Source organism: Epinephelus fuscoguttatus, linkage group LG10 (assembly GCF_011397635.1).
Source record: "Epinephelus fuscoguttatus linkage group LG10, E.fuscoguttatus.final_Chr_v1".
Classification (NCBI taxonomy): domain Eukaryota; kingdom Metazoa; phylum Chordata; class Actinopteri; order Perciformes; family Serranidae; genus Epinephelus; species Epinephelus fuscoguttatus.
In genome coordinates this window covers 11,697,032-11,712,263 of record NC_064761.1, presented here as the reverse complement: position 1 = coordinate 11,712,263, position 15,232 = coordinate 11,697,032, and the positions used below count along the sequence as shown (strand labels likewise).

Below are 15,232 nucleotides of genomic sequence, written 5' to 3'. Positions count from 1 at the left end.
TTCAAGACCTGATTTGGTTCAAAAGACAGTTGTGTTGGAAGAAAGTAGAAATAAACCAAATCAGTGAAACCAAACTATAATTAAATTTGTTCTGCATACCTACTCTGTAGTTGAATTTTGATGTACTAGACTTACAACAGATTCATGTTCAGTGCAGTCGACAAAGAAGTCGGCAATTTTGGGTGTGTTGAACATCATTACTACTTCTAAGTGTTATATCGTAGGCAACTGGACTTGCTTGTGTTTCTTGAAGACGCTTCGCCTCTCATCCAAGAAGCTTCTTCAGTTCTAAAACACTGGAAGGAAGTTGCAGGCTATAAACCCTGTGTGGGTGGGAACCCTTGCTCTGAAACTCAGAGCTCATATGTGCAGCCTGCAACTCTGTATCAGTCTTCTAGAACTGAAGAAGCTTCTTGGACGAGAGGCGAAACGTCTTCAAGAAACGCAAGCAAGTCCAATTGCTTACGATATAGCACTTAAGATTACCATGACCTGGATGATTGAGAATCTTCACCGACAGCATTACTACTTCTGAAAATGCTGTTTTGATAGCTGGATAAAACTGGATTTTCTTTAAGCCCACCTGGTTGTTGTGTTTGTTCTACAAGCTGCACTGGAAAGCTGTTTTGAGTCCCTATGACCTTCACACCTCAACAATTAAGTTGGTAAATAAAAATGGATGAAGGGCAAATCCCAGTCAGTCCCGCTTAGTACCTGGTATAATATACAGTATCTATGGCACAGTGCACACATAATTTCACACACACACACACACACACACACACACACACACACACACACACACACACACACACACACCCAACTTCAAATAGAAACAGAACAATGGTGTATAAATAGAACAGCTTAACACATTTATTTCCCAGGATTTGCATAGTAAACAATGCAGAGGAAGAGTGCAATGGTGTAGATGTACAACACTCCTCTGTAAAAGACTTGACCAAAAACACTGCTGATGAGTGCATATAGTCACACGTACACAGAAGCCATTTGGTATGAGGTATAGACAAACATATCAGGGTACAAATAATACTTCATATGAAAAGGACAGCTTGAAAATTTGAGTCAAACTTGTTACCTCAGACACGAGACATAATATGGGTTCTGTATTGCACTTCTGTTTTCACCTGTTAGCATCCATCACTCAAATGATATGATGCCATCTTACACCAGGTTCTTCAAAAGGTTTAGCCGATGGCCACTTCACTACTTTCAGATCATTAATGCTCTAGCTCTTGAGGCTGTATTTATAACAGCTGCAACCGTGTACTCAAATTATGACAGGTGTCTGGTGAGCCCTTCTTTAGGGAGTCCAATAGGCATTAAATATGTATAAATTAACTATTCTGATGATTGCAATAATAAGCTTATGGACCATTTACAGTGCCTAAATCCTGTGCAACACATTTCTCTATCCAATAAACTAAGCTGGGGTGGGTTCAAGTCCAGTCACACAAGACAACGGAATAAAAAAACGGTAAAGTTGAGCTCTATTTAAAAATAACTGAGCTGTATATGAAAAGCCTGCGATCCTTAAAATCACGAGATCCCCAAGAAAACCTAAAACTTTACAGTAAAAATGCTTTAAAAGCACAACACATAAGAGTCAAAAGGACATGGATGAAATTTCTGAGAAAACAAAAAGGGCTCAATGTCAGAAAACTACAAATTATTTCAAATAAAATTTGGGATTATATGATATAAAATGTTAAGTCACGCAAGAAACCCCCCCAAAAAGACATATGTACACTTTCCCCGGTGTTAACATTCATAAATTAAGAAATCTATATTCTAATTATTCCCACTTGGACCAGTGATCTTAGAATTGCATATGTTTTTTTCTCCCAAAATGCATACTGAAGTTTGTTTTCACTCGCCCACACAGATGTCAGTACCAGCTAGCAACAGAGAAGACAGATGAGGGGATAAGAAAATAGATTTTACTCAAAAAACCCTGCTTCATTAAAAAACATTACACTTGAACACAGCGATCCACGTGAACTGCTCAGAGGAGCAACTGTCTACCTGTCTTCATCAGTCAGCTGTCAACACACAAACACACACACACGCACACACAACATGAATACACTCATCTACCACTGTAGAAGTCTTCCAGTCTGCATTAACTCACACATAGCTACATAAATGAGACACAACAAGCATAACAGTATTTCCAATGTAACAAGAAAAAGCTGCAAAGAGAAGTGAATATTCCAAATCTCTTAGTATCAGTGCAGTTATAGTGCAGCAACATGAATGGTTTCTATCATGGGGACAACCTGTAGGGTTAGTTTAGTTCCTGATACTGAAAGCTTTGGTCTTCCTGATGCTGAGGAGAGGAGGTTTAATCTTTGGCTTGTTGTTGGCTTTGCTATCGCTGTCTGAGGAGGGGAACCGACGACTGTAGATGTCTGGGTACTGCTTCTGAAACTAAAGCAAAGACAAAAAATCATGACAGTGATTTCAGTGTTCACATAGCCACAAGGATCCATCTAGTATACATTTTGTCTACCTATATGCTCTCAGTTTTGTGAAGTTGCCAGTATGCTTTGTGTGAACTGCTTGTTGAACAGTCGAATAGCTGTTGTTTTTTAACCCTGGTTTTGTTACCTGCTTCAGTTTCTTGCGTCTCTCCTTCTCACTCATGTTTTGGTTGGTCAGCAGCATCTCCAGCAACTCCTCCATGGCCTTCTGGGAAGATGCCAGCTTTTGCTGTTCAAACTCAGCGCCGCTAATCTGACGGCAGAACGCATAAATGGGCATGGGAGCACAAACTGGATCGTCGCCATCGACATGAGGAACAGCAGCGATAGGGACCTGGAGTCAAGACAGTGAAAAAAACACAACCATCACTACATTGTTGACAAATTACATGGTCTGCTATATTTTCAACTACGTATTTACAGACATTATACAGAAACAACAGGTTATAATTTATGTTTGTGAAACCATCTCAAAATCACTCCATCTAAAACAATCCATTAAAAATACACTATGTTGTATTACATGGTCTACGTCTGCATAACTTGTGTATATGTTTTCCATTTGTCCATAAGCACCCAGGATGCAGGATGCATACACTTTAACAGTTTAAGGGTGTACCTGTACAGAGCGCAGGTACTGTATATGGTCTTCAATAGCACTGAGCAGGTACTCTGGGACAGAAAGGATGCTTTCTTGATGGTCCATTAGAAATGACACCAGTCTGGTAGCTAACAGCTCGTCCAAATCACACTCCTCAGCGCTGCCCAGTACGCAGCCTGAAAATGTGTGAACCATCTGGAACGAAAACCATAAACAACAAATGGAGAGACAGGTAAATTGGGACAAACAGTCAAAACAGCCATTAAAACACAAAGGAATGAATGTAAAGAGAAAAAAAAGTAATACAATACAATAATATCCCACTGATTAAGGGGAACAAATATGTACAGTAGGTCTTGTGTTAATTCTACTTTTGTGCCTCACCAGTGTTCTGGTGCCGATGGCGGGGTGGAGGCGGGGCATGTCCACGTTCTGGCTGATGCGTGACATCATCCTCATGAGCAGCTGCAACTTCCTGCGGGAGGAGGGTGGGAGCAGGAGGGTGCAAAGCTGCAGGGCCTCGATGGCCACGCGCTCGCAGTGAGACTGGATAAGGCCTATATACACACATACACACACGGTCATACAGCAATGATAATGAGACAGGTGAAGTGTGTGGTGTAGTCAGTACTGAAACAAACAGCAGTAGAGTCACTCTTTGCGGACACATTCATCCATCGCTGCTAAGTCACATTCACTAGATCAGACAGATGAATGGATGAATGAATAGATGGATGAATGGATGGACGACAAAATTAATCAACTACAGCTATGATGCCAGATGAGTCAGGTGAGATTTATAAACATTTTATGTATTGTAATATGCTATCAAAAAACATGTGTACCCCACCCTGATGCAGGAATGTATAATGCGCATCAGGTGCCTGCATGGATATCTCCAGGAACTACTGGACAGCTCAGTCCCAGATCCACCGACAAAATATGTTATTGAAAGAATGATGATATTGCAAACTTGCCAGATGGTAGAAAATATTCTTGACGACCTATGACAACAGGTCTCCTTCCTAGGCATGTGGTTAGTCAAGGACCAAAAAAAGCAGGAAAATATCTGGCTAGTTAGCCAAACCCTAGTAACCCCATCAACTGAAGAACTGACAGACCAGCAGCCAATAAGAAACAAGTATTGCCACACATTTTCCTATAAACCCTCCCTGATTGGTCTTGTCTTGCCTCTGCCTTCTTCTTTAGGGACAGTTAACTGCCCAGTCTTATTATTCAGGGCTAAAAAAACTATCCTGAATGCCCAGGCCAGGCATTGCCAATAAACATGCCCCCCAAAACCCAAATTACTTTCTTTTTTAATGTCGGAAAAATCACATCTTTGCATCCTAACTTGCAGTAGTTTGCTCTGTGGTTGAGCGCTCAATGCTGGGAGGAACAATGTATAGATGTTGGTTATTATAATGGTAATCTCATTTGTACATCTTCCGACCACCACCGTGCTGCTGCTGAGCAGCACTATGGTCGGTAAGCAAGGAAGAAGTCCTGCGCCATCTTTGGTTTAACACAGTTTGAACTGACTTCAGTGAAAGCAGACCATCATGTCTTTTTGCTACTTAACAGCCTGATTTTCCACAGTTTGTAGGTCACTATAAAGATTTTCTACCCTCCACTGAGTTTGCAATTTCAATGCTCTTCCTGAAACAAATTTTATGTGTGGATCTGTCACTGAAATGTCCAAGTTCCAGGAGATATTAATGCAGGAATGTGATGCATCGCTGCAAAACACATTGCAAAAATCAAAAGCAGCAGAGAAAATATACACATGCCAAGAGCAAGCAACATAAAATGCGCTGCATTCCTATCTTAAATTCAACAAGTTGCACATGAGCTCTGTGCTCCCCGAACCAGTGCTTTCTTTCATTACTTTGTTCTGTCAATATGTTCACTAGAACCTTGGAAATGTTAACTTACACAAACCCCAAAAAGTAAAATCATTTCCTGCACCACTTCAGCTCACATCTAGACTTCACCTTTTGTGTTCAACTGAGGTTAAAATCGTGCATACCAGCAGTGGTTAGATGTTAGATGGTGTTAGTTTGTCATCAACAACAGACAAGCAGACACAAAGACAGGTAGAGGTGAGAGGGTCTTACTGTGCTCAGGTTTGGGTTTGGGGTGCTGGGAGATGCTGGTGGGCGCACAGACAGGCGGTTTGAACAGTGAAACAGGTCGAGAGGGCTTTGACACATCCAGCGAGCTGAGGCAGCGGCGGACAACAGCAGGTGCAGAGAGTGTCCAAAGATTAGAGGTACTGGCGGCGGGTCTGGGCCCACTAGGTCCTGTGGTAGCACAAGACCCTTGTACTTTGGCCAAAGCAGATGAAGATGAGGGGAGAGGAAGACAGGAGGGTTGATAGGACAAGGGAGGACGTGAAGCTGTGGAGAAGAGATGCTGGTCTGCAGGTGTGTTCACATTCAAGCAGCTGGCTGCTCGGCCCTGCCACTTGATCTCCTTGACATCTTCCTCCTTGGTTTCTATGACGATGTCCAGACAGCTGCCTACGCTGCGTGGCCGCAGGGAGCGCGATCTCTGCGTACCTGACATTCCTGCTAAAGACATTCTATTCCTGGATGTACCTCCTGCAGTAAACGTGGTTGCTTTGGATACAGGTGTAAAGTCTGTATGACTGTGGGGCGTTGTGATGGCAGAGCTGTCATTCTGGCTCCTGTTACTACGGGCGCAGGATGCCAGGCTGTCATTGGACAGGAACAGCTGTTGCCGGGTGAGAGGGGCAGAGTCATCTAGGATGGTTTCCAGTGAGCAACTCCTGGTTCGAGGCTTTGTAAAACCAACTGTACTCAGACTCATGCAGCTGCCTCCTAATTCTCCATCACCTGCTCTGGGAGTGCCACCTGTCAGCGCTGCCATCCGTGACTGAAGCTTCCCGCCGAGCACGTCGCTCATCGGAGACTCCGTTTCATCACACGTCCCCTGTCTGAGCAGCGACAGGAGGAGACACTCCGTGGAGCGGAACGATGTCTTGGCTGGAGGGGCAGCTGAAGGGAGGTCAAGCTTCTTGCGTTTCCCTCGTTGGTGAATCGTGGGTGCTGCGACGTACCCACAAAACACTGAGAGTGGTTGCACAGAAAGGAGAGAGCCAAGCGGGGCAGGCAGAGTGTAAGTGCAAGCAGACAGTGAAGGGGAGGGAGAGGTTTTAGTTAATTCAAACATTTACCAGACATACACAACCATCAGCTGGTCAGACACAACACATGACAGGCATAGACACAGAGAATACAGCTGCTTATATCACTGTTAGGACTCCACAAACAGAAGTGACAACAACCAAAATCTCTGTTAGCAGTCGAAAAGCACTGTTAGAGGTAGAGCACGTGACCACATAGTGGAGACATCACGTCAACACGACTGAGCGACAAGATCCTGCAAACAATCCTGTCAGTTTGAGCATCATTTCCTGTAAAAAAAACACCATCTACTAAAACTAAGTCTCTTTAAAGCATGTAACAGCAGTGTCATGGTCAGCAACAGGGAGAAGCCTGGTGAAATGAGTCCACAGTACATACCCAGGACGTTGATAAAAAGTTCATACAGTTCGTATGTAAGTACAGGCTGTGGAAGACTGTAGAAGTAATCAGACACCGTTTTGAAGACATCCCTCTCAAAACCAGGATAGGACGGCTGTGCACTGTCGTACTTGGGCCCTAGGAAAAAACGGCAGGTTACTGCAGCTGTCATTTGAGTGTGAAAGATACTGAAAAGCTTAGACTTCTCAAATTACATTCATAATCGTAATCAAAAACCTTTGTGTTTTAATGTTCTAGCTTTATATAGAATTCTTAACATCTGCATAAAAAAGTCAAAGGGTTAATTTTTCTGACTGTGATCAGGGCTGGGTACTGAACTTTGATACTTTTATGGCAATTGCTTCCATATTATTACGTACTGAAAAAGGGCCTTGATGTTCTGTACCAAATTTCAATACCTAAAGGGTACATCTCATCAACGTCAGTGAGGTAATAAGCATGCAGATAAAAGAATCGTTCAGGAACCCCTATCAGTATTGAAAATATTTGAACAACACCCAGCCCTGACGTTGATTAAGATTCCTGAGAAAATGCAGGACATGATCTAATTCTGTCATTGTATTCATATGTCAAAAACTGGGGGTTGAAGTGTGCATCAATCAAAAATTAGCAATGTTCATGCAGCACAGAGATGTCTAAGCAGCTCGATGCTACTCACAGTTGGCCAGGCTCTTCATGGCAGACAAAACCCAGTGTGGAAGGTCATCTAGAGAGATGATTAACAGGTTACAATGGCTGGATCATTTATATCACATTGTCAATACTCACACTTTCAGGGAATACAGCTCTTCAGTGAGAAGTATACGTATTCAGTTAAATATTTGTTTAAATAGAGAGCCTTATAACGTGATGATTTAATACTTTCTTGTGATGTATAACATTTTTTGTTTATATATAAACCTACTTGTTTTGTCGTCCAATGTCACCACTCCATGCTTATTGACTTTGGTCATGTTATGGATGATGTTCTGTGGGTTTACATAGCGTCGGTCTAAAACCTCATCAAGAGAAGGAATGCCTAGAATCCTCTGCAGGCTGAAAGACAACACACATGATTTGCTTACACAGAAAAAAACATCTTCCTCACATATTGATTTCTAGACTTCAACCTTTGCTTAGGTCTCATGCATCAGTCTTTCTCCTATGTTATTCTACAGGTTATTAAAGCATAAGAAATCACGTGCTTTGTGACAAACGTGTAATATCTGTGTGTCTTTAAAAGGTAAAAGGCTTATACTGAGTCAGGGTGATGTCTCTCCAGATCTCCTGTTCATCCTCCACCGTCAGCTCTCGTCTCTGTACCTGCTGCTCTCCTGTTGGCTGATTCTCTCCCCCTACTTGGAGCGCAGGATCTACATTTTCCTGGAAGGCATAAACAGAGCATGAACCACTGTCACACACACATGGGATTATTTTTCATATTTAGACTGAACTTTAAACCTGCAACTGTAACTGGCATTCCTTGTTGAAAACAGCTGATTGGTTATGTACTGACATTTCTATAGATGTTATTTCTAGTATACAACTGTACATATTACAGATACAATTATCTATGTCACCTGCGTCTCCTCCTCATGTTGCTTCTTGATACTTCTAAACCTGAAGAAACCTTCCTTGTCTCTGAATGAAGGCCTTTTCTTAATGGAGCCAGGGGCCGAGGCTGAAGCTGGACATGGAATGGGCTTCAGAGGTGAAGTGGAGGGGAATCTGAAGGGAAAAAAAGAGAACATGGACAGTGTAATTTTGTGTAGGGGAGCACAACAGTCATACATTTGTACACATATATTAGTATCTTTATAAATAATTATAAAGCAAGTTTCTCCAAAATGCTGCCTGCCTGTATAGCATGTTGTTGTCCTCCAGATCCTCTGTGCCCCAGCGACCCTTCACATCTTCGATCACGTGGTTCTTCAGAAACTTCTTCAAGAGCTGCACCGTCTGCTGCCTGGTGACATCAGGGCCAAAATTGCTGTTGCTTCGAAGCAGCTGGTGCATCCACTCCACAGCGGCAGAGGCGGTGAAGCAGGAAGCATGGTGCCGGAAGTTCTGGCGGTGTTTCCTGAGGGGCATACCAGCCCGAAACAAACGAGTCACCTCATTCCACTGAAATTGGCCAGAAAGAGAGAGTTTACTAACTTGTCACTATCACTATCCAACTTCATTTTAATGTTCAGACTGTGCACTTTGGGACATTCCTGACAGTATCAACTTGAGGACTGCTGGAGAAAGATGTATGCATTAGTGAAGTTTTACTTTCTGCCACGAAAACAAGATAAATATTTTATTTTAAGTTGACAATGTTCTCCACTGATTAGAGGTCCTAAAGGTGCAAAACTCCAACAACACATGCAATGTAAAGAACACATTTATTGTGAGACCAACAGTTTTGGCTTGTGGCCTTCTTCGGGGTCGTCCATGGGGCCACAGGTCAAAGATCGTTAGAATAACTGTTAAGTTTGTCTTTGTACAACAAGTGTTGCTGACCTGCTGGAATTTCGACCATTTACAACTGTTTCCCATCTCAAAGCACCTTGCAAGTACATGAAGTTTTTAGCTTTTGAGCTGTGAACCCCTAGACAGAAATAAAACCCCAAGCAATTTGAGGACATCAGCTTGTTTACAAACTTGGAAATTCTGACACTTCCCACCATCTTCTGGCATTTTACAGACTAAAAGATTGATGAGGAATAATAATAAAAAATAGATAGATGATGAAAATTATTTTTAGTTGCAGCCCTGAAACAAAGACATATCTGACCCATGTCTGTATTATCCTGCCTTGGTCCACATTCTGGCTCACTGTTAAGTATCTAGCTGTCTGACTTCAACTGGTTCTGAAGTTATGCCAAAATGAGTCAATGTATTTTTTAAAGCTTATACAAAAAAAAAAAGGAGGACAAGTGAAATTCACTGAGAGAACAGCTAGACTGGGATTTAGTTTGCAACAGAGCTGATTCAATTAATAGATTAATCGACTGACAGAAGATTAATTAGTGTTAACAACAATTTGGATAACGATATTCGTAGATGAAGTAAATTTTGCATGCAAAATGACCTAATTTCAATACCTTACTTGTAAATATTTTCATTTCATTTTTTTAATCTTTCATGATAGTAGTTTAACTGACATTTTATAGACAGAAAGAATAATATATTAGTCAGTACAGAATAGCTGGCACTTGGCACACACAGTATTTCAAATAACAGTCATCGTTAGTTGCAGGCATAATTTCATCACTTAACGTTAGCAAGTGGACAATTCAGCTGGATTAACGTTAGCTACCTAGCGTTAGTTAGTGTTAGTGTTAGTAGGAAAACCTCATAAAAGACTATATTAAATCAATTCTATAAACACTCTTGCTTCACTGAACTAAGAGTTGCATTTGTTTAAAAACAGTTAACAGTTAATGTTATAGCACTGTCGCTGACGACAACTTTTTCTGCCGAATTAGCAATTAGCCATCTTTAGTTAGCTAACGACCTTATCAGCCAGTTAACTTACCAGTTTTGTGGCTCGGTACGGTCCAGGAGTGATAACATGAGAACTCATATTTATCACACAAAGTTGTGCTGACTGTTCTGTTACTTCATCCGATATGACAAGTGATAATAATATCCATTACACGGGGAAAGATTTAACCGATATTTTGCTGCTCGCTTGTGAATGGCAGCATTGATGATACGCAGCTCCGGCTGGCTGCTCTCCGTCTGTTCAAAATTACGAGCCGTGCTGTTCTGGCACGGGATTGGACGGCGCGCGGGTCACGTGATCAGCCTCGAAGTCAAGAGGGGTGGAGGAGCAAAACAAACTGTGCGACCTGAAGGCAGCTCAACTTTAAAAATGTAGTACGGTGTCATATTAGGAATGTGTTTCTATTTAGACCACTGTACCCACAACATTTTCTTCCTCAGTGTTTGCTGTTCTCCAGTTAGCTCAAAGCAACAACCAAAAAGCTGCAGTAACAGCATGGACAGTCAGCTGTATTGTATTCACTGACACTCCTACACACAAGGAATCTCCATTAGCAGGTCTTCAAAGGCCTATTGTGGGCATCATACTAATCAGAGACAGAAAGAAGTCCTGGTGAGGGGATCAGACAAAAGACAGTGGAGGTTAGAGACATTTTCAATGGGATAGATAACCGGGAGGATGGGGCTCATTCAAGTCACTGCTATTGAGATGCTGATGTCTGCAAACAGTACACAAACACCATAAACCCAGCTTTTTGCTTTAAAGTCAAACATGTTTTAAGGAATATGGCTAAAATACTCCGCTTGATGTTTTCCACCAAATAAATCATTCATCATTCATTTATCTTGGTAAATGTTGAAATTATATCTACTTCCTCCTCAATTTTGTTTAAAAACTTAAACTGCTGCACACTACATGTCACTACTTCACTCAAAAGTTAAGGTTTCAAGTTCCCACATCACACTTGTGTAAGCTGCCTATTGGGCCAGGATTGTGACAAAATGTCAATAAGACACGCTCATGCTGACACATCCTAAATTCAGATTTACGGTGCAGAGTGCAGAGAAAATATTCCATCTTCAGCAGATAAATGTGCAAACAGGTTCATAGCATCAAACTCTACACAGTGAAGCACAAACATCCAAGTTAAGCAACAATAAGCAAAACACATTTGGAGACTCAAAATCTCTTGAAAGCATTTGAGAGTGACACTCGCTTGAGACACTGTGGCAGTTAACTACTCATCAAGACTCTGGAAAAAACAGAGAAACCACAAAGTTAACCATACACACAGAAGATGAGTAGTACTCTTCTGAAGAAACTTATTGTGAGGCCTTTGAAAAATCAAGTGATTTGGTGGGTGAAAACCGTGGAAATGTGTCAGAATTCAACACCATTTAGATGAATGAAGCTGTTGTCACAAACATCTCCACTTTCTGGACTAAGGGAACTGTGTAAATTAGATACATTATTGTACTTACAGTGTCAGGTGTAAGTACATGTTTAAACAATTTCCCCCCGAGGATTAATAAAGTATTCTGAATCTGAATCTGAATGTTTACCAATTTGACATGAAGGGACAGCAGAGACAAGTTTTCCAAGTAGACACAATAATGTTTATTAACTATATGAACTAAAAACAAGATGTAAGAGCGATGTAAGAGATTTTTATTGGTGACCATTAAAACATGCATGATAGTACTAGAAGCTAAAACCCAAACATACAAAAGCGTGGCAGTGTAAGTAATGAATACTTGACAGGGGGGAGGGTAACTGCCTACCAAGCCAGGGGGAATTTCAGGGGGAGACCCACTCTGGCCAATAGGCCCGTTTCCACCGCAGGAACTTCGGGGTAATTTTATGGGGCCGGGGCCGTTGGTGCGTGTCTCCACCACAGGAACCACCCCCTAAGGACAGAGTTCTGGAACTTTTACAGGGGCTAAACAAGTCCCTGCCTCGGGGTAGGTACTCAGAACGGCCCAGAAAGACTCCTGGCTGGGGCTTGGGGATTACTTGGTGCTGATTGGATATACTCAAGGAGGAATGTGACGTGAACAGATTGCAAAAAAAACAGGGGATGAGGTTATGCACACAGACTGACACACAAAAATAAAGTGCAAGGTGAAAACACAGCAAACAACGCTCAACTGAGTTAAAAAAGGGGCGGGTACTTAGGGAGCTAGGCCCCAGCTTGGAAAGGCCCCAACCGTCTCTTCCTCAGTCAGGTTTCAACCTAAAAACTTAAGAAAAACATTAGAGTGGGAAGGTGGGGGGTTGCACTGCTTTCTCTTCTGTTAAGATACCCCTTTACAAACTATCACAGAAATAAAATACACTAAAAAATAACACCTAAGCAAAATATCAGTCAGTGCTTAGGAGTCATGGAATGGATTGAATCAGCCCACACTTTGGGCAGGAACAGGCATTCACCTCTTTAACATCAGACATCAAACCCAGGGGGTGTGCTATAGCCATCAAGGGAAAATCTGGCCACTGGAAAGAGGAGTGGTGTTTCCGTAGCCTGAGGGTTTGCATGGTATGTATGTAGAGCAGCACAAATGAGCTACACCTGGTGCCCATTCAAACCTGATCAGGCTCATTTAAGGTGGACTGACCTTTAGAGGGGCCCAGCCAACCCTACTACATTTACAAAACTGCTGCTCTTTAGAACTCCTCCAAAGCTGTTATTTTATTACAATTATTTAATGCATTTTTGATAACGTCCACGTCAGATGTATGTCCTAGGCATGACACTCATTTTCTCCTCTACTGGCAGCAGGTATAAAAACACATTTCACTGGGCATTGTACTATGTATAATTGTGCATGTGACAAATAAAACCTACCTTACCTTACCTTACCTTACCTTAAATAAAGCTGTTATTTAAAAAAAACAAAAACCTAAAACACTTTATTTTTTTCAGGTATTTGCTCTCAGTTACAATGCTTAATCATCTTGATATCCATTAAAATATGAGATGTAATAAGGCAATAGATTACAAGGCTTTGAAAGGGCATAATACATTTTGGAACAATACACTGTACAAGTCATGGTGAACTCCTGAGCACTGCTGCCCCCAGCTGGTCATCATAGGTAACAGTAGGGGTAGGGGTGAAAACAATTAACACAGGTACCACTTTCATGCACTGGGGCACCAGTGTGTACAGCTATGCAGCTGTTGGTCATGGCAAAAAGAGAACACAGGACAAGACTGTAACTACATTCTGTCTTAGTCCCAGTGTTCAGCCATCTTTATTTGCAATGACAGTCCCAAAGACAGTTCTTCTCCTCTGAAAAGCAAAGTCTAACATTGCATTTGCTGCATAGCGTGTTGGGACCGATTTTGGTGGACTCCCCTCACCTGAGTATGGTCTCTTCTGAGCATTCAAAGGACTCGTTGATGTCTCCGTCTGTGTTACTGGGCCTCTATTGACTGAAGGTCACACTGTCCCTAGTGTATTGAGAGTTGTGTTCACCTGAATTGGATTAGAACCAGGATGAGAGAGGATGCTAGTTGTGCCTCTCTGTTTGAAATCTCAAGAGCTTTGCAGCCGCGCTTGTAGAGGAGCCAGGCATTGATCACAGAAAGGATAATAGTGTGCCAGAAAATGTAGCTGTACCAGCAGCAGGATTTCATGGGGGAATTGTATTTGGCTGTGAGTCCAACATATTGACACCTCCCATGTTATTGGTTGTAGGTACCCACAGTGTAAGGCCTCTCAACTCCAGTGTAGGTTGGCGTTGTCCCAGCATTGAATCCTCTGCAGATTCTGGTCCAGCAAAGGATGACGCAAGAGTGACCGCACCGTTCTCATGCTTCCTTCTCGAAGCATGGAGGCAAGCTTCATCAAAGTATCACCTGAAGATTCAAGATCAGATTTGGCTCATATCATGTTGACACAGCCTCAGCACACATCGAGGTCATAGAGCATGCCCGTTCTTATCCACACTTTGGACTTCCACTGATGCGGTTTGCCTCGCAAATTATTTCTTACTGCTGCTGAATTTCCCCTTGAGAGGAATCTTCATCTCAGCCATGGAGTTGTTCTCTTTTTGTACCCACCTGCAGGCAATGAATCAAACCATGGCCTCTTCTTGTCTTTATTTTCTTTCTTTTTTATGACACTGTAAAGTTGTTTACAAAATTTAATGATGTCAACAGAGATTGGAATCTGTTGCGTGGCATCTCATCACAAGCAGGGGAGCACCGCGTGTCTGTCTCCCAATACATATGGACTCCAGACATTGCCATTAGGCCCATCTTCAGGTACATGCCAACCACTTTCTCAGTTTCCTTTGTACTGGTGTTTACAGACATCTTGGTCTTCTGAAAGATGAAGCTATTTGTCTGCTACACTAGGGTTCAGCACCCCCAGGTGCCTGCCACCTGGCACACAATGCACCTGGTCCCTGATGCTGGATTCCTGCGTACTTTTACAACTGTGGGTCTTCTGGGGTGAATAAACGCCAACGTTGCGTTTTCGTTGGTAAGTCTGCTAGTTTCAAGCATCATATCTGCTCTTAGGGGGTAAATGTGTGCGGTCAAAACACTGCCGTGACCCGGATTCGAACCGGGGTTGCTGCGGCCACAACGCAGAGTACTAACCACTATACGATCACGGCGAGCTATGCGGGCTGAGTACTTCTAGGGGGTTTCTACAGGAATGTTCCCGTCATTTATTAGTGGACACATTCTGTTACGTCAAGCTTTGCGACTAAAAGGTTCCAACATTCACTAGGCAATAAAGCAGAATCAAGTTATATTATCATTACAGTTTTTCTGTCGTACACTTTAAAAGCCGAGTGAGAAATAACGTTCACATTAAAGCAAAGATCGTTTGAGTAGAAGGAACCATCACTTTATAGTAAAGTTTTGAATCACAATCTGGTTTAGAGGAGAGCTGTAAACCACTCACGCGCTCCACTGTATGGGAATTTGGAATTACATCCTTTGTATGTGGAAACTGTAGCTTTGGTAGCTTTAGCTGTGTCCAAGGAAACATAATATTTATCGTTTCTTTGGTGGTGTCGATGAATAAAACCGGGGTGATACATCTTCATTTTTTAACCTCTCTGACTGTGGGCGTGG

The 15,232-nt window shown here is 42.3% G+C and overlaps 1 protein-coding gene and 1 non-coding gene across 3 annotated transcripts; both read right to left on the bottom strand.

The window, feature by feature from the left end:
• Nucleotides 1-849: 849 nt before the first annotated feature.
• On the bottom strand, nucleotides 850-10,359 carry depdc1a (DEP domain containing 1a). Of its 2 annotated transcripts, none has more exons than XM_049587619.1 (12): nucleotides 10,174-10,359; nucleotides 8,509-8,774; nucleotides 8,231-8,378; nucleotides 7,909-8,033; nucleotides 7,576-7,706; nucleotides 7,330-7,377; nucleotides 6,651-6,788; nucleotides 5,220-6,194; nucleotides 3,487-3,659; nucleotides 3,121-3,297; nucleotides 2,629-2,835; nucleotides 850-2,448 (listed from the first exon to the last, which is right to left on the bottom strand). In XM_049587619.1, exons 1-12 carry the CDS (start codon nucleotides 10,219-10,221, stop codon nucleotides 2,311-2,313), a joined length of 2,574 nt encoding a protein of 857 aa, XP_049443576.1. In that variant the 5' UTR covers nucleotides 10,222-10,359; the 3' UTR covers nucleotides 850-2,310. The 2 variants fall into 2 exon arrangements, with proteins under 2 accessions (XP_049443576.1, XP_049443577.1); XM_049587620.1 differs by having other exon boundaries at nucleotides 8,509-8,730; nucleotides 10,174-10,344.
• A 4,335-nt stretch (nucleotides 10,360-14,694) lies between these two features.
• Nucleotides 14,695-14,766, bottom strand: trnah-gug (transfer RNA histidin (anticodon GUG)). The gene has a single exon. It is a non-coding gene; the product is annotated as a tRNA-His (tRNA).
• Nucleotides 14,767-15,232: the final 466 nt, after the last annotated feature.

What these genes read in the sequence shown, in the direction of transcription:
- depdc1a (XM_049587619.1), bottom strand. Translation starts at nt 10,221, where the DNA reads ATGAGTTCTCATGTTATCACTCCTGGACCGTACCGAGCCACAAAACTG. An exon ending in GACAACAACATGCTATACAG is followed by an intron (nt 8,379 to 8,508) that starts GCAGGCAGCATT and finishes TTTTCCCTTCAG; the next exon opens with ATTCCCCTCCACTTCACCTC. An exon ending in ACTTTTTATCAACGTCCTGG is followed by an intron (nt 6,195 to 6,650) that starts GTATGTACTGTG and finishes AACCACTCTCAG; the next exon opens with TGTTTTGTGGGTACGTCGCA.